The sequence below is a fragment of the Melospiza melodia genome, chromosome 24, assembly GCF_035770615.1.
Source record: "Melospiza melodia melodia isolate bMelMel2 chromosome 24, bMelMel2.pri, whole genome shotgun sequence".
Classification (NCBI taxonomy): Eukaryota; Metazoa; Chordata; class Aves; order Passeriformes; family Passerellidae; genus Melospiza; species Melospiza melodia.
In genome coordinates this window covers 6,333,200-6,354,851 of record NC_086217.1, presented here as the reverse complement: position 1 = coordinate 6,354,851, position 21,652 = coordinate 6,333,200, and the positions used below count along the sequence as shown (strand labels likewise).

At 42.0% G+C, this 21,652-nt stretch overlaps 1 protein-coding gene and 1 long non-coding RNA gene across 2 annotated transcripts; one reads left to right on the top strand and one right to left on the bottom strand.

Moving 5' to 3' along the window:
• The first annotated feature begins 5,796 nt into the window (after positions 1 to 5,796).
• Positions 5,797 to 21,337, top strand: LOC134428821 (myosin-1B). The gene is made up of 38 exons (XM_063175821.1): positions 5,797 to 6,035; positions 6,123 to 6,266; positions 6,358 to 6,514; positions 6,827 to 6,854; positions 6,952 to 7,066; positions 7,146 to 7,238; positions 7,337 to 7,400; positions 7,485 to 7,583; positions 7,689 to 7,792; positions 7,879 to 8,017; positions 9,177 to 9,295; positions 9,396 to 9,545; positions 10,164 to 10,334; positions 10,751 to 11,060; positions 11,687 to 11,766; positions 12,069 to 12,156; positions 12,243 to 12,360; positions 12,577 to 12,700; positions 12,784 to 12,920; positions 13,683 to 13,938; positions 14,468 to 14,710; positions 14,812 to 14,988; positions 15,074 to 15,219; positions 15,307 to 15,397; positions 15,488 to 15,877; positions 16,235 to 16,361; positions 16,905 to 17,023; positions 17,338 to 17,534; positions 17,925 to 18,108; positions 18,198 to 18,363; positions 18,534 to 18,658; positions 18,847 to 19,155; positions 19,257 to 19,460; positions 19,875 to 20,000; positions 20,095 to 20,265; positions 20,357 to 20,461; positions 20,729 to 20,824; positions 21,033 to 21,337. Exons 1-38 carry the CDS (start codon positions 5,832 to 5,834, stop codon positions 21,183 to 21,185), a joined length of 5,829 nt encoding a protein of 1,942 aa, XP_063031891.1. The 5' UTR covers positions 5,797 to 5,831; the 3' UTR covers positions 21,186 to 21,337.
• On the bottom strand, positions 8,037 to 13,775 carry LOC134428829 (uncharacterized). Its single transcript, XR_010030477.1, has 3 exons — positions 13,676 to 13,775; positions 13,290 to 13,365; positions 8,037 to 8,180 (listed from the first exon to the last, which is right to left on the bottom strand). It is a non-coding gene; the product is annotated as an uncharacterized LOC134428829 (long non-coding RNA).
• Positions 21,338 to 21,652: the final 315 nt, after the last annotated feature.

The window sequence follows — 21,652 nt, the reverse complement described above, 5'->3', positions numbered from 1 at the left end:
TTATATATAACTACACATATATATAATTTTTATTTATTGAAAATATTGGTTTTTTCGTTAAGATTAAAAGTATGGGAAACCCAAATTTCATTCCAAATAGTGACAAGCAGTCAAACCAACATGGTGAGGAAGTGGCATGAAGAGATATCTCCACTCCCTTTCTCTGAAGTAATTCTATTTCATGCATAGCACAAAATTATATCCATTCACATGAAGGATGAGTGAGAAGAATCCACATTTAAAATATTATAAGAAAAGAAAGAATAGCTACGACTGAGGACTCTATTTATAATTTCAATGAAACCTTCCACTGCCGTTCTAGATTCAACCCTTCTGCTCTGTCCACAACCTACCTAACTGTTCTGTCTGTTTATTGTCATTCTCAACACACTGTGCCTGCTCATTTTCCTAAGAATTGATTATTAGCCCACAATACTGTATTTTGCATTGAGCTCAACTAGACAGTCAACATTTATATGCTGATTGGAAATGTAAGATAAAGTAAAACATTGGTTGGGTAAGGTATCTAAATATTGAGCACACTTTACAGATAGGTAAGTAAATTAGATAGTTTAGGAGCGCATTCAATGTGTCTAAGGGCCTGGTAAATTAAAAGCAAAGCTGGATAGGTTCTCCTGCTGCTGATAAACTTGTTTTTGCCAGACACAGAGTGGGATACTGACATGGTTGGTATTTTGTGTCAAGCTTTAGCAGCTCTCTCAAACTTGCTGTTTATTTAAAGCCAGTCCTAAACATCTTTGAGCATCCCACCAGAACTGTCAGTTCCAACTGACCTTCATATGTCCCTTTTGGATATCCTTTCTAATCTTTACCCAGTCTACAAACACAGTAAAACCACTGCTTTAATATTATAAACAGTCATAATTAAATATGAAAATAACATTTGAGCAGCAGATGACAGCTGGAGCTGGGAAGGGACACTACTCCATCCATTGTAGAAATGACAGTTTAGGATCCACCACTATCTCTGGGATTTTTGATGCTCCCCCGAACTCTTTGGGCCCCTGCTGCACACTCTGTATGAGCAGGACCTGTCTTCCCTGTGACTCTGGGTACGTCAAACACTGCCCAGCTGCATGGCCCAGCACAGGATGTGTCAGTGTGCTTCTAAGTGCCCTGCTCTTCTAAGGGCTCATCAGAGACCTCCACTAACACATCTCTGGCTTGTTCCCACTGCGTTTCAGAAAGGGTGGCGGGGTGAATGAGGGAACTGCGCTTGAGCTGGGCTGCAAAAAGCTCTCTTCTGCTCTTCTAGCACGTTGCATTTCTCCTCCATCCATAGTTTTTTGCTGTGCCAGAACCCTTGTGTGGACAGATCCTGGCTGGAGGTGGGGCCCCACAACACTCCTGCCCACCACAAATGCCACAAAACAGGTGGAAATGCTCCTGGAGCCAGCTTCAGGAGATGCAGAAACCAAAAGGACCTCTGTCAACACAGCACAGGAGGGAGAACTTTGTTCTGCTAATGCAGATAATAGTAGTAGTAGTAGTAGTAGTAGTAATAATAATAATAATAATAATAATAATAATAATAATAGGATTATTATTATTACTATTTGTATTTCCCCATGTGGCTGCTTACCTACATCCAGCTCCTTCTGCTGCAAAAGCAGGGCATGGGAGGGCAGCTGTGGGAGGTAGGGAGGGGAATAGTGAGAGCAAGACATGGTTGGGCACAACAGGAGGGATGGGAAGCCTCCACCAGGGCCCTGAATTGTAACTATGCCGAGCATTATGGACCCTCCAGGCAGGGGCAAAAGGAATCTGTTTATTGCAAAAGCCAGGCCTATTCAAGCAATTTACTCCAAACATGAAAGTGATGTCTGTCAATCTCCTTCCCACACCCAGGATTACAGTGCCATCACAGAGACACAGACAGCTGAGAGAAGAGGAGGAAGGAATTACCTCACTTTCTTATCCAGACCTCTGAGTAGGAGATGCTAAGAGAGACAAGAGCACAACTGGTACAGTAATTGGGGAGGCAATATGCTGTGGGACAGGTGAAGCTGCTGAGATGTGACTCACTTCAGATTTCCTTGTTTGTAGTAGGAACTGTAGTTGGGAAAGTGAAGACGAATACATGAAAAGAAACTAAAAAAAACCAACCAAACAAAAACCCCAAAATACAAACAAAAAACCCCAGCAAACCAACCAGCCAAAAACATCACACTGAAAAAACCAACCCAAAACCAACCCCCCCCCCCCACGCAAACCCTGAAAAAATCCAGATCTGTTGCATGGGAAGGAAATTGCTTCTCAGTAAAGTGAATGGTTCCAGTGCTCTCTTCACCATTCTGATCCTTGTGAACATAGAACATGACCCCTCTTAATCTGGGTGAGGAATATCACTGACATCAGAACAGTAGATTGGTTTTTTACACAAACTATCATGAGGTTCAAATCTCTCTTAAAATAATTGCCTGTCTTCCAGAGCAGCATAGGGTATGACTGACTCTAGTTTAGAGGATATAAGTTTACTAAATCTTTCCTGGCACACTTATCTTGCATAAGTAATGCTGAATGACTATCCTATGTTGAGACAGCAGCCATCTCTCCTGATTCCAATGGGGCATATGTCTTAAGTTCAGTACAACACTTCCATAGTGCTGTTCACATGATCTTTGAAAACCTTCAGCTCCGAAAACAAGAATTTGATTCCTGTGCTTTTTGTCTGGATTTAATTGATGACCTTGGGCTTTGAAGCTTTTATCTTCAGGCTAAACTAGTTCTGTTCTTTTGTTGCTTCTTTTGTCCATGGTGTCTTGATGTTATCCCACTGGAATCACATCCTGATTTATTTCACAGAATCACAGAATGAGCTAGGTTGGAAAAGACCTCTCCTTTGAGATCATTGAATACAACCTGACCTAACACCACCTTATCAACTAAACCATGGCACTGAGTGCCACATTGTCTTTTCTTAAACAGCTCCAGGGACTTCCTCTTCTTTATTCAAATATCCTTCCTTATCACTACATTCAGACTTATTCTTGCCCCCATTCACTTGCTTTGACTTTGTTCCATTCTAGTCCTTGGTCATTCTTATCATCTCCTGATTCTCACTTCTGCGACTTCTGTCCCTTTTCAGGGGCTTCCTCGTGTACTGGAATGTTTTTCCTCTAGCAGTATCCCTGCCTCTCAGTAGGACCCCTCCTGCTTTTCCTGAGTGCTTGCAGCAGGCAGGAGCCTGTGACTTCTCTCCATCCCTACATGTTTCCTATGAGACACACTGGCTCTTACTCTTCACTTTTTCTGTGCGAGTCAGCATCTGATGGATTACAGAACCAATGAAGCCCCTTTCATCTTCTTTGGCACACCCTCCACTTCCCCCCCCCCCTTCTCATGCTTTCTTGTCAAATTATTTATAGGACATTGATTCACAGACCTGTTATGTCTAATTATATCCATTCACTTCTAATCTGAATCGCAATTCTGTTAGGAGTTAAGATTGCCAGAAATGTTTTGACCTAAGAAAGAGGAGGTGGTGGCTACATATGCAGATCAGATCCTATAAATGTACCCTGGGATCTGTGTGTCTTGTCCTTTCTCAGAAATCTCTAAGGTAAGAGTTTCAGGGCTTGGGACTAGGGAGGTTGGGAATGAAGGGAAACTTGCTCTGCATTCCACAAGTTCCAGTGCATTCCTATGGATGCTCACACTCGTTCAATGGGGGTCTGCCAGTGTCAGCTGGGATTTTCAGTCTGCTTTCCAACCATCCATTTGTTTTCAGTCTATAAATGTTGTCTGGGGTGCAGCAGTAGGAAGAAAGTTACTTATTCTGTTTCTTAATACTGTTCATCTTCCAATCTGCAAGCCTTTGTCTCACAAAAGGTAAGATCTTGATTTATTCACTTTTTAGGGACAGGTAGAGCTGCTGTAAGGCAGGGTTTCTATGCAGGTATGATGGAAATCCTGGTTGTAACTGTATTTGGGTCCATTGTAGAAATACAGTATGAGAATTGGGCTGGATTGATCTTATTTTTGTCACAAGATTCTTAAAGAGAGTGATCTTTAAAGTACTGATCACTGTAGCATTGCCTACACTCTCTCCAGGGATCTCTAGCAGATACCAGATCCTGGAGAAACTGTCCTAAGGGGGAAAAAACTAACAAAAAAAAACCCCATCAGAAAGTACTTTCCAATTATTTGGGGTTTTTTTTTGCATTTATCTCAAATATCAAGGGTCACTGGCACTGACTGTGAAGCAACAGGAAAAGAAATATGTATTTGAATAATGTTAATATGTTATTTTTCACATGGAAGCTTGAGGAATGTGGTTAGAATTTTGTGTATCAAAACATCCAAGTGCTAAAAGCAAGAATTTCAGTCTGAGCTTCCTTATAGGCTTGTTTCTGCCTCTGAAAATATTGCCTAATTGTGACAAAATTATATAAGCAAATATTTGTAATCATAAAGAACTGAATAAATGATGATACCTATTTGGATTACTGGAAAAAGAGATATGGAACTGCATCTAAATTCAGTTTTAAATATTTACACTGAGGAAAAGAAATTCTTTGTGTTTACTTTCTACCGTAATTTCTGTTAATTTTGTCAAATATTGTAACTAGAACATATCCCTCAAAATTATAAAATGTCAACAAGCAATCCTGCGAGGAATATAACCAGCATGCTTTGAATCAGTGAAGGACAATTAGCATAGCATAAATTTCGGGAAATGTCAAACAAAACAAGCAAAAGAAAATAGTTTACTACTTTAAAAAGTCAAACTCCTAACATATTACATATATATATATAAATGTATATTTACCTAAAATAAACATTATAGTTTTTGATAGTATCATAAGGATATATTGTGAGAAAATAATCCAGTGTCTATGAAATAACACAATGTACAATATAGGTATTATGTTCAAATATAAACCAATATATTGTAATATATAATAACATTATATATATACGGACACAGTATATACTAAGATATATATTATAGCAATCTTATTCCTCCTAGGAATAGTTAGCATTATTCCTGTTATTCCTGTTAGGAATCTTGTAAGAAAATGTGAGATAATATAAGCAGTGTTAAAATTGCTGGTGAAAATCTGGCACAATTTTTCAACCTTCTGTGATTATTTTGTGGAATGGTCTCATTTGAGTTATAAAATATTAATCAAGTGGAAAAGCATGTTAGAGACAAAACCAGCCAGGAAGTTGCACCCATTCACTTGAATTGACAACAAAAATTTGTGTGATGAAGTTTGCCTTTGACCAAGAAGACAAAGTAATTTCTTTTTGTTGTTGTAAAGATTATTCATCCTAATATCTAATCTAAACTCATCCAATTTCAGTGTGAGCCATTCCGCTTTGTTCTGTTGCTCTAAGCCCTTGTCTAAAGTTCTTCTTCAAGTCTCTTGGAAGTCCTTTAGGTAATGAAATGTTGCTGGAAGGTCTCCTTGGAGTCTTCTCCAGACTGAACTACCCCAGCTCACCCACCCTATTTCCAGAGCAGAGGGGCTTTATCCCTTGGAGCATCTCCATGGCCTCCTCTGGATTCACTCCAAGAGCTCCATGCCTCTCCTCTGCTGGGACACCAAATACAAAAACACAGAAAGCATTCTTCTGTAAATGTCCAGTAGGAATAACAATCTGACCAGAGAAAAATAATAGTAATAGAAAAAAAAATTGTAGAAGAGAACTCTGAATTAGCAGAAAAAGAGAAGACAATATAGTTGACATCTAAAGAATAGCAAACAAATGTGCTACAGGAGTGTTTGTTCCATCAGACACTATTTAAATACATTCTCTATCCTCACAGACACTTGCTGCATTACGTGTTGTAAGCAGCAGCCATGTCCACAGACGCTGAGATGGCCATTTTTGGGGAGGCAGCTCCTTACCTCCGAAAGTCAGAGAAGGAGAGAATTGAGGCCCAGAACAAACCTTTTGATGCCAAGTCATCTGTCTTCGTGGTACATGCAAAGGAATCCTATGTGAAGAGCACAATCCAGAGCAGGGAACCAGGAAAAATCACGGTCAAGACTGAAGGGGGAGAGGTGCGTAAAATACAAAATTTAGGAACAGCAGTTCATTCTCACTCTAGCCCTTAGCTGACATACATGTACCTTCCTGCCCTCTGACAGACCCTGACTGTGAAGGAAGATCAAATCTTCTCCATGAACCCTCCCAAGTATGACAAAATCGAGGACATGGCCATGATGACCCACCTGCATGAACCCGCTGTGCTGTACAACCTCAAAGAGCGTTACGCAGCCTGGATGATCTACGTAAGTGGCAGCAGCAGCTTCCTCTGGGCAGCCTCAGGAGCTGCTGGGCCAGGCTCAGGGCAAGGCAACGTGCTGTGTCCCTTCCTTGCAGACCTACTCGGGTCTCTTCTGCGTCACTGTCAACCCCTACAAGTGGCTGCCGGTGTACAACCCCGAGGTGGTGTTGGCCTACCGAGGCAAGAAGCGCCAGGAGGCCCCTCCACACATCTTCTCCATCTCTGACAACGCCTATCAGTTCATGCTGACTGGTGAGTGGCTCTGTCTTCCTCAGGGGCCCTGGGCCACTAAATTGTCTGACAGGATCCCCTTTCTCAGCAAAGTAAAGAGAATTTTTCAAACCTTTCTTGGATCTGACACACACATTTATTGGCAATTACTATCATCATAGCATTGTTTCTACTGTTTTAAATTAAAGGCTTCTCTGTAGTCAGGGATATGCTTTGGAAAGGAAAGCCTGGTGTGCTTTGACATCAGGCAAAACATTAGACTTACCTGACTATGTTTCATTCTTTTTCTGTTGTTTATTGAGTTTTAAGTACTGTGTTTCTCCTTGTTCACAGATCGTGAGAACCAGTCCATCCTGATCACGTAGGTACCCCCCTGCACGGGTCCCTGCGGGGCTGCCCGGTGCCAGGGCCCCTCCTGCCTGACCACGCACCCTCTGCTTCTCTCTTGGCTTTGGCAGCGGAGAATCCGGGGCCGGGAAGACTGTGAACACCAAGCGTGTCATCCAGTACTTTGCAACAATTGCAGCCAGTGGAGACAAGAAAAAGGAGGAGCAGACCTCAGGCAAAATGCAGGTGAGGTCTCAGGGCTAGAAGCCTGCAACTATCCAATTTCTTGATGAACTAGATCATGACGAGAAGACTTCTATTTCAGGGGACACTTGAGGATCAAATCATCAGTGCCAACCCACTGCTGGAGGCCTTTGGAAATGCCAAGACCGTGAGGAACGACAACTCCTCACGCTTTGTGAGTTATTAATTGGTACAACTGTCAGCACCAATTGGAATATTCTTGCTGTCCAGATTAGTAAAATAAATCTCAATTGACTTTCCTGCTGCTTTCAGGGTAAATTCATCCGAATCCATTTTGGTGCCACAGGCAAACTGGCTTCTGCTGATATTGAAACATGTAAGACACCTCTCTGGCCTGATCCCCCTTCCCTCCAGCCTTCCCCACTTCTTGTGCTTGACTGTGTCCTACCTTCCTTGCCAGATCTGCTGGAGAAGTCCAGAGTCACTTTCCAGCTCAAGGCGGAAAGGAGCTACCACATCTTTTATCAGATCATGTCCAACAGGAAGCCAGAGCTGATTGGTAGGAAAGATCACTAACTCCTCCATGCAAATGTCATGGAACAACTTTGAATTCTTTTCTGTGACAATTACATTTGACCTGGCTTGGTTTTGTTCTTCTTTTCAGAGATGTTACTGATCACCACCAACCCCTATGACTACCTGTATGTGAGTCAAGGTGAGATCACAGTTCCCAGCATTAACGACCAGGAAGAGCTGATGGCCACTGATGTGAGTAGCAGAAGTTTTCTCATGTGAAGTTTCATTTCTCTGTCCTTTAACAGCTGGGGTACTCACCTTAATAACTCTTTTGTCAGAGTGCCATTGACATCCTGGGCTTCAGTGCTGATGAGAAAACAGCCATCTACAAGCTGACAGGGGCTGTCATGCACTATGGGAACCTGAAGTTCAAGCAGAAGCAACGAGAGGAGCAGGCAGAGCCTGATGGCACCGAAGGTACCAGCACAACCCATCCCAGAGCAGAGGAGATAGCGAACACTCACTGAGTTGAAGGCAGCATGTGGGGGTCAGAATGATTGACTCAGCCTGTGCATTTCCCCAGTGCCAGTATTGTAGAATAACTAGAGGACTTCGCTGGAGGAACATGACACAGTGGCACCTGTAGAATATTTTGAATAAAGCAAAAATTATGTCTAGTGACTCCTAAAGCATGCTTCTGCCTTCTGTCAGAGCAGGAGTCAGACAACAGTAAAGCAAACTTTGCTGCAGCCTTGAATGGAAGCTTCCCAGACTTGGCACAGAACCTGGAACAGCTCCCAAGTACTAATGAATAATTATATAATTACAGCAGAGTAGCCTATATACAATCACAGTGTCCATATACATACATATATATCTACAAAACTGAAATTTTCTTCTTGTATCATTTTTCTAGTTATGAATGTGCCTTAAATGTCTTGTTGGAAATAACACATAAAAGCAGCTCAAAATTAGCATCTGTGTATAAATCTTACATAACGAGTTTTGGCCTTCTCACGTTGAAGAACTCTGTAAATAGTACTGGTGTTTGCTATCAGCTTCACTGTGGCACAAGACAGGCAGCAAATTGGAAAGTGATGACAGAGTATATGCTGTGCTGTGGTGCTTGTGTTTGTTAACCTAGCTGCAGATAAAATGGGAGCTGGAAAAGACTTAATGTGTTTGATATTTATCCTTAGGGACAATATAATTCCACTATGGAAGTTGTACAGGATATCCTATTCATACTTTTGGCATTATACCTCACTAATCCACCTCTGTCTCTCCAATGACAGGAGAGTTTCACTGGCTACAATTTTCAGTGCAGTGTACTTGAATATCAACCACTTTCCTATTCTGTTTATTCAGAAATTGCGACTGTTTGATCTGCCATTTTCATGGCCCTTGGTCCTTTTGTCTGTCTAGTCTCTTGCATGTTCCCTGTAGAAGTATTGAAATAATATTTACCTTTATTAATCATATAGATTAAATCAGAAAAAATTAGCAAGGTAAGAAAAACTAAAATATTTTAAAGGACATGGTAACGTATATGAGGCTCCTGTAGAAATCTGAATTACTGTAAGACCCTTTCACTGGAGAGCTAATATCGGATCCTGCTCTATGCTTGTTTTCTTAGTTGCTGACAAGGCTGCCTACCTGATGGGTCTGAACTCAGCAGACCTGCTCAAGGCCCTCTGCTACCCCCGAGTCAAGGTGGGGAACGAATACGTGACCAAGGGCCAAACTGTGCAGCAGGTAAGAGACAAGTGAAAATAGAAAAAAAAATTTACTTGAATTAAAAATTTTGAACTCCTCTTCTGCTGCATATGGTGGCTTTCCTTTAATCTTTCCTTAGGTATACAACTCAGTGGGTGCCCTGGCTAAATCTGTGTTTGAGAAGATGTTCCTGTGGATGGTTGTTCGTATCAACCAACAGCTGGACACGAAGCAGCCCAGGCAGTACTTCATTGGTGTCCTGGACATTGCTGGCTTTGAGATCTTTGATGTAAGAGGACAATCTCCATAAAGCATTCCTGGAAGAGGCATTAGGAAATTGGAATAATTTGGGGGGTGGGGGTTTGCTTTATTTCAGTTATGGGTTATTTCTATTGATTGGATAATCCTGCTTTTTCTTGAGGAACAGTACCCTTCTGGTTCTCATTGCATGTAGTATCCCACAGGGCTGTATTTATTTGTAGATGTTTGTTGTTGCATACAGAAGTGAAAATTACATTGAAAACTGCTGAACAACTGATAAAGAATAAGAGAGAGGCTTTGAGGAAGTTAAAATATGCCTTTTTAAAGGAAGATGTTGTTAATATTGAAGCCAGATTCCCTCTGAATACTTGGGAATAGAGAGGTAATGTACAGAAATTCAAATTAAAAGCTGGACTTGGACTAAGCTCTGCAGATCTATTCAGAGCTCAGAAATATGTTGAGACAGTGCCAGGTTAGATCTATTAGAGAATGGAATATGCCAGTCGCCTGTCCAGTTCCAGCACTAGAAATTCGAGATTCCAGTCATGGAGACCTTAGTGGGATAAGAATAAAGCCTATTGGAAGACAGAAGTGAACTGAAATTGGAACTGAAATTCACAAGAAAGTAAATCTTTGCCTTCTGCAGTTCAACAGCCTGGAGCAGCTGTGCATCAACTTCACCAATGAGAAACTGCAACAGTTCTTCAACCACCACATGTTCGTGCTGGAGCAGGAGGAGTACAAGAAGGAGGGCATTGAATGGGAGTTCATTGACTTTGGCATGGACCTGGCTGCCTGCATTGAGCTCATTGAGAAGGTTATTGACCCCCACATACTTAATAGTTTTTCAGTTATAAAATCTCTATTTTAATGTTTCTTGAGAAATTTTCTGTCTCGTTTTAAAGAAAGAGCATATAGGAAGTTTAAACTCTTCCTTATATCTGAATGCTACTACTTTCATTCATTTTGCTTTCCACTTTCACCAAACAAATACAAAATTATTTTCTACATGCTAGATCTTTATTACATCCCAACCCTGAATCTTATAAGGGAGCTTGTTTTTGTATAACTGATGGCATATCCACTAACAAAATGCCCTTTCTGAGAAACATAAGATTGCACATACTGAGGAGGATTTTTCAGTATAACTTTTATCTTCCATTCCTCTTTCTTACATACATTGCCTCTGTTTTTTCCTTCCACATTTTCTTCACATGTTGCTATTCCTCCCAGCCCATGGGCATCTTCTCCATCCTGGAAGAGGAGTGCATGTTCCCCAAGGCAACTGACACCTCTTTCAAGAACAAGCTCTATGACCAGCACCTGGGCAAGTCCAACAACTTCCAGAAGCCCAAGCCAGGCAAAGGCAAGGCTGAAGCTCACTTCTCCCTGGTGCACTATGCTGGCACAGTGGACTACAACATCACTGGGTGGCTGGAGAAGAACAAGGACCCTCTGAATGAAACTGTTGTGGGGTTGTATCAGAAGTCATCCCTGAAGACCCTGGCCTTGCTCTTTGCCTCTGCTGGTGGGGCAGAAGCAGGTGATTTCTTTGAAATCAGTTCTACTATAATTTACAGAAAATGAAATTAAAATGTTGTAACAATATTTCGCAATGATATTTACATTTCTAAAATTGAAAACCTAAAACCTCATAATCTAGTCTAATAAAGGATATTACTCCTCCCTAGAGACCTTAATGGATCTGTAGGTTTTAGAATGAGACAGCTATACTAGCACATTAACCCAGTCTAGCTGAGAAGTCAGATTTTTGCAATACGGGCCATTCTCAAATAATTCAGTGAATACAATCAAATATATCAACATGCTGTTAAGTTTATGCATACCCTTAGATGTAAGGCTATATAAACACTGCATTTGGTGTAATTACTAGCTATTAGTTTAGTTCCTCAAATATCTTTCTATGTAAAATGTTATGTTTTGTTTCCCAACTGCATTTTCTAAATTTCAGTTGGAAGTTATTAGATTTCCTTCCACAGTCATCTGAAAAATTCAAGTATCCTTTTGTAACTTTAACCACAGTCTGAGTTTGCAAATTTTGATCATATTATTATTTTTGCTAGAGTTTTAAAGATGAACATACAAGGTTTTTCACATTCTGTGTGCTTTTGTTGTTCACTTCTTTATAAAAAATTTTTTACTTTTTAGAGAGCAGTGGTGGTGGTGGTGGCAAGAAGGGCGCCAAGAAGAAGGGTTCTTCCTTCCAGACTGTCTCAGCTCTCTTCCGGGTATTGTAGAATAATCATTCTAAAGTTACTGTATTCTTTTCATAAAAAGAAAATAAAAAAATTCCATTCAGAAATGCTTTAGATTTATCTAATATATCTTTGTGTTCAGAAAGTATAAAATCACTTGCTTCTAGTAAAGAGGAATTCTTACTGAATCTTGGAAAGTATTCTTTCAGAACTGCCCAAAAGTTCTGTAAAAAAAAATATTGATCATGCTTTTATTACAGTGTTTTTATTTCCACCTAGTATTGAGATTGTGTAAGTGACAATTCTAAACCCGAAACTTTGTTCTTGCTCCTAAGGAAAATTTAAACAAGCTGATGAGCAATTTGAGAAGCACACATCCCCATTTTGTGCGGTGTCTTATTCCTAATGAAACCAAAACACCTGGTAAGTTGTTAAAGTTCAGAGGTGAGATATATCTGATCTTCTCTATTCAGTAAAATGATATACAATTTCATTCTGTGATTTATTAGGTGCCATGGAGCACGAGCTGGTGCTGCACCAGCTGCGCTGTAACGGCGTGCTGGAAGGGATCAGGATCTGCAGGAAAGGGTTCCCCAGCAGAATCCTCTATGCTGACTTCAAACAGAGGTCAGATTATGTTTCATCACCCTCCACCATATCAAAAAATGCTAAATCATTTGATTTTCCTAAATGTTTTAAGTACTGTGGAAGCTATCTTTAGGTATACAAAAGTCATTTGCCCAAGTGAGTCGTCCAGGTTCTTTCTATAGCTATTGAGAAAAAAAAAACCCAGACATTTTCAAAGGGCTATTATTTATTCCTTATCGTCCTCTGATTCCACAGATACAAGGTGCTTAATGCCAGTGCCATCCCTGAGGGACAGTTCATCGATAGCAAGAAGGCTTCTGAGAAGCTCCTTGGGTCAATCGATGTGGATCACACCCAGTATAAATTTGGACACACCAAGGTACAAACTCCCCCATTCACTGCCTGCCTGGGCTTTGCTCTCTCCATCTGACAGTGATGTGCTGCAATATTGTCTCTCTCAAGGTGTTCTTCAAAGCTGGGCTGCTGGGGCTCCTGGAGGAGATGAGGGATGAGAAGCTGGCAGAGCTCATCACTCGCACCCAGGCCATGTGCAGGGGTTACCTGATGAGGGTGGAGTTCAAGAAAATGATGGAGAGGAGGTAGATATTGACTTGGATTGCTGGGCCAATCCTTATCAGATACTAATGGCATGAACAAAACTGAAAATAAGCTGCTTCACAAATAATCTCATTTATTTCTCATTAATTCAGTTTGTCAATATGAAAGTATATCCTGAAAACAGAGGAAGTAGAATAAAATCCCAATTTAGGGAAACAATTTTTTTTAATACTTTGTTGCTGAAGTTTTTAAATGGCTCTATTATATGTATGTCGAACAAATCAATACCGAGTCTAAGCTAAATATTGTAGGTCACTGCTAAATAAAATGAGAGAAAGACATATTTCTATCATAAGAGAAGCATCCTCTTCCCTTTGATAAATTTCATAAAAGTGACTAAGACAACTTACAGAAGTGTTCCTTTTCATTGGCCATAAAAATGAGCCAAACACCTGGACTCCAAAACCGTCCATACTGGTTGATACTCTACATAAAACGAGGAGATTTTCAGTGGAAATCTATATATATAGTATATAAAATGTGATCTAAATATTATTAAAAATGTATATGGAATAATACATGATAAATATTTTACACATAGAGATATTCAGAACTATATATGATACATATATACTATACACAGAATATATATATATATGTATATATATTTTTTTTATATATATATATATAACTAAAAAGTATTATGTGTCAAACTTCCTGATATACATACTAATATATACTGTTAAATATGTTTTATAGAATTTAAAATATTTACCAAAATATATTTTGTTATTACTTTTCAGGGAGTCCATCTTCTGCATCCAGTACAACGTCCGCTCATTCATGAATGTCAAACACTGGCCATGGATGAAGCTGTTCTTCAAGATCAAGCCCTTGCTAAAGAGTGCAGAGTCTGAGAAAGAAATGGCCAACATGAAGGAAGAGTTTGAGAAAACCAAGGAAGAGCTTGCAAAGTCTGAGGCAAAGCGGAAGGAGCTGGAAGAGAAAATGGTGGCCCTGGTGCAGGAGAAAAATGACCTGCAGCTCCAAGTGCAGGCTGTGAGTATTGCTAAAGTTTTTTGACTTGTGATGTTCTATATAAAATCATCCCAAATGTCTCAGTAAAGACATATTATCCCAAAATAGCAATTAATTTAAAAACATACACATATTTATAAAATGGGAAGAAAAACCACATACAATTGCTACCTTAATCTTTATAGAGCTTTATATACTATACAATTTTGATATGTTATCAACTGACCAGTTAAGGTTGGTCTGGAGGTCCAATTAACACATTTGTTTGGAGAATCCCAGGTGAATTCAGATGGAGTAGGATGAGCTGAGAGTGTCAGGTATTTATCAGGCATTTATGGTCCCTGTCTCTTCAGGAAAAATGGTGATGAAAGTTCACTTCTTCCCTTCTTCCCTGAAAATAAGAATGTAGCAAAAAAGACTGTCCTTAAAACTGTAATTTCAAGCAAGTAGCTGGATTATTCTAATGGCATTTGGATGTCTACAGCCTAAAAGTACAACCGAGCCATCAGCCCCAGGTTGAAAACCTGTTTTGTTTAAATGAATCATGTAGGAAGCTGATGGTTTAGCCGATGCAGAGGAAAGGTGTGACCAGCTCATCAAAACCAAAATCCAGCTGGAAGCCAAAATTAAGGAGCTGACAGAGAGAGCAGAAGAAGAAGAAGAGATGAATGCTGAGCTGACAGCCAAGAAGAGGAAACTGGAAGATGAATGTTCAGAGCTGAAGAAAGATATTGATGACCTTGAGCTAACACTGGCCAAGGTGGAAAAGGAAAAACATGCCACTGAAAACAAGGTATGAGGTAGAACCTGTCACTTGCACTCTGGAAAAGACTTGTCTTGTTAGAAAATGTTAAGCGCCATTCTCTGTCTGTGCTTGCTCCCTTCTTCTCAAAGGTGAAAAACCTGACTGAAGAGATGGCAGCTCTGGACGAGACCATTGCCAAGCTGACAAAAGAGAAGAAAGCCCTCCAAGAGGCGCATCAGCAGACCCTGGATGACCTGCAGGCAGAGGAAGACAAAGTCAATACTCTGACCAAAGCCAAGACCAAGCTGGAACAGCAAGTGGATGATGTAAGCACACAGATATAGAGCAGGAACAGGACAGGTATGGAGTCCAAGCTGGTTGGCAGAGCCCTGATGGTCTTGTTGTGTTTAGCTGGAAGGGTCCCTGGAGCAAGAGAAGAAACTGCGCATGGACCTGGAGAGAGCAAAGAGGAAACTGGAAGGAGACCTGAAGATGGCCCAGGACAGCATCATGGATTTGGAGAATGATAAGCAGCAGCTGGATGAGAAACTGAAGAAGTAAGTGTGGCTCTGGGGCACTTGAGTGCTGGGCTGCAGCACTTGTCTTGTTTCTTTGTGCTCTAACACAGTTCACTTGTCCCAAAGGAAAGACTTTGAAATCAGCCAGATCCAGGGCAAGATCGAGGATGAACAGGCCCTGGGCATGCAATTTCAGAAGAAGATCAAGGAGCTGCAGGCAAGTCTCAGTGCCTTTTTCCCTGCCCTGCTCAGGCTCAGTTCAGGCAGGAGGAGGGCACGGCTGTGAAGGGTCCCTGCTGTTCTGCAGGCCCGCATTGAGGAGCTGGAGGAGGAGATTGAGGCAGAGCGAACCTCTCGCGCTAAAGCAGAGAAGCATCGCGCTGACCTGTCCAGGGAGCTGGAGGAGATCAGCGAGCGCCTGGAAGAAGCAGGAGGGGCCACAGCCGCTCAGGTGGAGATGAACAAGAAGCGTGAGGCAGAGTTCCAGAAGATGCGCCGTGACCTGGAAGAGGCCACGCTGCAGCACGAAGCCACGGCTGCCGCCCTGCGCAAGAAGCACGCGGACAGCACAGCTGAGCTGGGCGAGCAGATCGACAACCTGCAACGCGTGAAGCAGAAGCTGGAGAAGGAGAAGAGTGAGCTGAAGATGGAGATTGATGACTTGGCCAGCAACATGGAGTCTGTCTCCAAAGCCAAGGTACACAAATATTTCTTCTCATTAATCCGAACAAAATCAGATATTTATATTTTAACATAGAAATTTTAGCTGGCCGTATTATAGAATTAACTAAATATTGCACTTTGCAACTTCAATGTGTGTTTAAACATTTCAGTATTATTTAAATCATTTGATCATGCCATTTCATCTGCCCTCCAATGGGCATGGAATATACAGGTGTTGGAACTGGGGACACAAACTTCATAGAAATATATATCAGTTAACTGACAAATTTGGGCTTCTGAATCATTCTTTCTTCCTTTATAAGACTTCATATTCTCACAAATTATGGGTTGAACCATTAAATATCTTTCCTTCTGTTCCTCATGAAAACAGGCAAATCTGGAGAAGATGTGTCGTTCCCTGGAAGATCAACTCAGTGAGATTAAGACAAAGGAGGAGGAACAGCAGCGCATAATTAATGACATTAGTGCTCAAAGAGCTCGGCTACAAACAGAATCTGGTAAAACATTCGTGTTTTTAAGAGAATACACTATATTATCTGAGTTCTTAAAAAAAAAGAGTAAAACTCACCTGGAGTCTTGGAGGATTGGACATGCACTAAGTTGAACCTAAGCCAAAAATGTTGTTTGTGATGAAGCTGGCCAATAGAACCCTGAGTGAATCCTGAGTTGCGTTCGGAGAGCATTGCCAACAGGTTAGCGGAGAATGATAGTTCCCCCTACTCATCACATGAGGCCTTGCCGGGATTGCTTGGCCTTGTTAAACGTCCTGAGATTCCCATGGGCCGTAATCCCTCTGGATGGCACTGTGGTACTCATTCTGTAAACTCAAGGCTTAATGGAAACATAGAGTAAGGCTGGTGGGATTTAGCATGACGTGTCATTTCTAGCCTCTAAGAGATGGGGGTATCCGTGATTAGGAATCCAGGAAAGAAGTAAAAGTTTGTTTAACTCAAAATATTTACATATGGGCATTTCTTATTAAAATTAAAATTTTTATGTAAGTCATAACAAATTTTTTTTACTCATCTGAACACTCCTAGGTGAATTTTCACGCCAGGTAGATGAGAAAGATGCTCTGATTTCTCAACTCTCAAGAGGAAAACAGGCTTTCACCCAACAGATTGAGGAACTGAAGAGGCATCTAGAGGAAGAAATAAAGGTAAGAAGGCTCTCCAAATTCTGAGTTGTCCATTGGACTCCTTCTTTCTAGGAGGAGCTTTGGATATGAATGAAATTACAGAATCAGCAAGATGAAAAGGAGGAAAAAAACCACTTAAGTAATACAGAGCAAGCCTTGCCATACTATTTTAGTTCCTTCTTCCTTGCAGTTTATATGTTAATTGTTTTGCAGATTCCCAGACCTCCGATTTTCATTCAGTAGCTTGCCATTACTCATAGCAGAATCAGTGCATTTCTGCCAGGAAATCTCCAGCATATTTCCATTCATTGTTCACACTGCTGTTCTTCCCACAGGCCAAGAATGCCCTGGCCCACGCCCTGCAGTCTGCTCGCCACGACTGTGACTTGCTCCGGGAGCAATATGAGGAGGAGCAGGAGGCCAAGGGGGAGCTGCAGCGAGCCCTGTCCAAGGCCAACAGTGAAGTGGCCCAGTGGAGAACCAAATACGAGACGGACGCGATTCAGCGCACGGAGGAGCTTGAGGAGGCCAAGTACGTGGGGAAGCAGAATGGGAAATGACAGGAGCAGACTGAAACTGGTCATGGGAAATTTGAATCTCTGAGAGTGGCTTAAGATAAGAATGGGAGGGAAGCCAGGGTATATTGTCTTTGTAAAAAAAGGGGAGAGAGGGAGGAAGAGAAAAAGAGAGAGATTGGAAGGGAAAACATAGGCTTTAGGACTAGACGTACTAAGACAGGCCTAATCCTCCATAAGTGAAAAGACACAGAAGTGATAGATCTTGTTGGCTGCATGCACGCATGGACAATAAAAAACATTGTGGAAAGCATTTGGATCAAAACATCCAAAAGTGTAAAACTCATGACAGTAAAGAACTGACATCATTCCAAGCTCTAACGCGCAATTGTGCTTGTCTATCCCAGGAAGAAGCTGGCCCAGCGCCTGCAGGATGCAGAGGAGCATGTTGAAGCTGTCAATGCCAAATGTGCCTCCCTGGAAAAGACAAAGCAGAGGCTGCAGAATGAAGTGGAGGACCTGATGATTGATGTGGAGAGATCCAATGCTGCCTGTGCTGCTCTGGATAAGAAGCAGAAGAACTTTGACAAGGTCAGTTGGCCTCCAGCACCAGCACTCCTGGCCAGAGCAGGGCCCAGCTGTGATGGCCACAGCCCTACTCACCCCCCGTTTCTCTTCAGATCCTGGCAGAATGGAAGCAGAAGTATGAGGAAACGCAGGCTGAGCTGGAGGCCTCGCAGAAGGAGTCGCGCTCTCTGAGCACGGAGCTGTTCAAGATGAAGAATGCCTATGAGGAGTCCTTGGACCACCTGGAAACAATGAAGCGGGAGAACAAGAACTTGCAGCGTAAGTCCCTGGCCCTCTGCTCCTCCCTGGCCTTTCTCACTATCAGCCATTCCCACCATTGTTCATGGCTCTGTGCCTGCAGGTCTGCAGAGATGCCTGTCCCTTGGTGGGACAGAGCCCTTCCCATTCTGCTCTGTGCCTGACCATGCCATTGATCTTTGTGCCCACAGAGGAGATTTCTGACCTCACGGAGCAGATTGCGGAGGGAGGAAAGGCAATTCATGAGCTGGAGAAAGTGAAGAAGCAGATTGAGCAGGAGAAATCTGAAATCCAGGCTGCTCTGGAGGAAGCTGAGGTACACAGCAGTATTTCTTGCTGTCTTACATGTCTTGGATCTTTATCTTGCTTATCTCATTCCGAGACAAAAGTAGAGAAGTGATCTTATAAAAGTAGAGATATTATCTAAACATAGCACTCTTTTTACTTAGAACTTCAGGTTCAACACTTGTTACATGAAAAGTATTCTTATTTTTTCTTGACCAGGCCTCCCTGGAACATGAGGAGGGGAAGATCCTGCGCCTGCAGCTTGAGCTCAACCAGGTGAAAGCTGAGATTGACAGGAAGATAGCAGAGAAAGATGAGGAGATCGAACAAATGAAGAGAAACCACCAGAGGGTTGTGGAGTCCATGCAGAGTACCCTGGATGCTGAGATCAGGAGCAGGAATGAAGCCCTGAGGCTGAAGAAGAAGATGGAGGGAGACCTGAACGAAATAGAAATCCAGCTGAGCCATGCCAACCGCCAGGCTGCAGAGGCACAGAAGAACCTGAGGAACACTCAGGGAGTGCTCAAGGTCTGTTCAACAGAAATTGCCTACAGAGAAATATCTTGGTTAATACTTTCAGTCCACAGGAGCTCTAAATCTGCTTATAATTTCTTTCAATGGCTCTATAGGACACCCAGATCCATCTGGATGATGCTCTCAGGTCTCAGGAGGACCTGAAGGAGCAGGTGGCCATGGTGGAGCGCAGAGCAAACCTGCTGCAGGCTGAAGTTGAGGAGCTCCGGGCAGCCCTGGAGCAGACGGAGCGGTCGAGGAAAATGGCTGAGCAGGAATTAATGGATGCCAGTGAGCGCGTGCAGCTCCTCCACAGCCAGGTGAGGTCATTTGGTGAACATTTTCATGCTTTATTCCAGTCACCATTGGATGATCAACTTGGAGGAAGATGGTCCTCTTTTCTGGAGTATTCATCATGTCACTAAAAAAAATATTTGCTGAAAAAAAATGTGTGCACTGGTGACTTTTACCTTACTCTATTTTTATTACTTTCCTGTGCTAGCCTTGGTGAATGAGATGTGGCACAGAGTATATTTCTAAGACATTTTCAAATTCATGAAAAATGGAGAAAGAAAGAAGCCAAAATGTCTTTTCCCCAATGAAAAGAAATTTTACTAGAAAATTTCTGGTATTGCTTTTCCATTTATTTATGTCTTCATTTATTGATAATTCTGTAATGTTCTTGATTTCAAATAATGAACTTACGAAAACAAACCTCTGATGCTGCTCAACAGAACACTAGTTTGATCAACACCAAGAAGAAGCTGGAAACGGACATTTCCCAAATCCAGAGTGAAATGGAGGATACCATCCAGGAAGCCCGCAATGCTGAGGAGAAGGCCAAGAAGGCCATCACAGATGTGAGTTGGGTGATCCTGGCATTGTTGATGGTGAATGTACCCTCCCAAAAATATCTCCAGCCCCAAAATGGCTTTGACCTTTTGCTCTGATCAGGCGGCCATGATGGCAGAAGAGCTGAAGAAGGAGCAGGACACCAGTGCCCACCTGGAGAGGATGAAGAAGAACCTGGACCAGACAGTGAAGGACCTGCAGCACCGTCTGGATGAGGCCGAGCAGCTGGCACTGAAGGGAGGGAAGAAGCAGATCCAGAAGCTGGAGGCCAGGGTGTGTAGGGCTGGGGCTGTGCCTGAGGGAGCGTGTCCCTCCTTGGAGAGACATTGGCAGGGCAGCTGCAGGGCTGGGCTTGTCCTTGCAGGTGCGGGAGCTGGAAGGGGAGGTTGATGCTGAGCAGAAGCGCAGCGCTGAAGCCGTGAAGGGTGTGCGCAAGTACGAGCGCAGGGTGAAGGAACTCACCTACCAGGTAAGGCAGCAATCTTCTTCATGCTGGTACACTCTTATTCCTGAATCTCAAAACGTAGCCCTGAAAGATTTCTCTCTGTCCTGAGTCTCACATACAAAAAGGAGAATAATGTAAGCACCCCAAGATTACTACCTTTCCAGTCATTTTAACAATATACAGCTTATCATGTCTGTCTTACTGGGCAGCAAAATCAAATAGAAATGTTACTCTTTATTTCATGTAGAGGAGGCTAAAAGATATGCTTCTCTGTCTTGTCATTCCCTTTAGTCTGAGGAAGACAGGAAAAATGTTCTCAGGCTGCAGGATCTGGTGGATAAACTGCAAACTAAGGTGAAAGCTTACAAGAGACAAGCTGAGGAGGCTGTAAGTATTACTGTGTTCAGTCATTCCTTATCCAGGTGAAAGTGGTTTCTGTGTTGGTGTTTTCCCCTGTGTAGCTCTGTTTGAACCCAGCTCAGCATTGTGGTAGTAGGTCTCTTCTTCGTTTCGCTTTCTTTATTTCATATTTTCACCTAGCGGTTTTACAGTGTAATTGTTTTAACACCTGTTTTATGCTTCCTCCTATGTCCAGGAGGAGCTGTCCAATGTGAACCTGTCCAAGTTCCGCAAGATCCAGCACGAGCTGGAGGAGGCCGAGGAGCGGGCTGACATTGCAGAGTCACAGGTCAACAAGCTCCGAGCCAAGAGCAGGGAGATCAGCAAGAAGGCAGAAAGTGAAGAGTAAATGTCTCTAGTGCTGTAAAGTGAGACAATTGCACAAAATGTGCCGTTCTATCAGTTTTATTTGAAGTCACTGCTTTGTCCTTCATTAATCTGTAGATGAATAATGCCTGCATAATAAAAATTGTAGAGCTTATGCCATGTAAATAATGAAAAGCTGAGTGTTGCATTTTCATCATTATCCTGAATTCTACTAAGGTTTACATTTTTCCTTTCTTATTTTAAACTTATTTATTCAATTAAAAATCTTGCTTCAGGTATTTCAAAGTGTTTCAGCCACTTTTAAAGTGGTCCAATCAAACATCATGCTTTGTTCTCACCAGGAAATTTCATCGCATACTTCCTTAGCTGAGAAAATAACTTTTTTCTCTGAAAGAGAATGCAATTATCCTTTATAACTGTTGCTTTAGGGATAAAATAGATATTATCTCAAATGTTCTGGCCAAGCAATAAGAACTTACAACATCTTCC

Bases quoted from the DNA above. Each gene is read 5' to 3' on its own strand.
- LOC134428821 (XM_063175821.1), top strand. From the start codon at position 5,832: ATGTCCACAGACGCTGAGATGGCCATTTTTGGGGAGGCAGCTCCTTAC. The intron at 7,584-7,688 runs GTAGGAAAGATC...TCTTCTTTTCAG, and splicing joins CAGGAAGCCAGAGCTGATTG to AGATGTTACTGATCACCACC. The intron at 9,296-9,395 runs GTAAGAGACAAG...ATCTTTCCTTAG, and splicing joins AGGGCCAAACTGTGCAGCAG to GTATACAACTCAGTGGGTGC.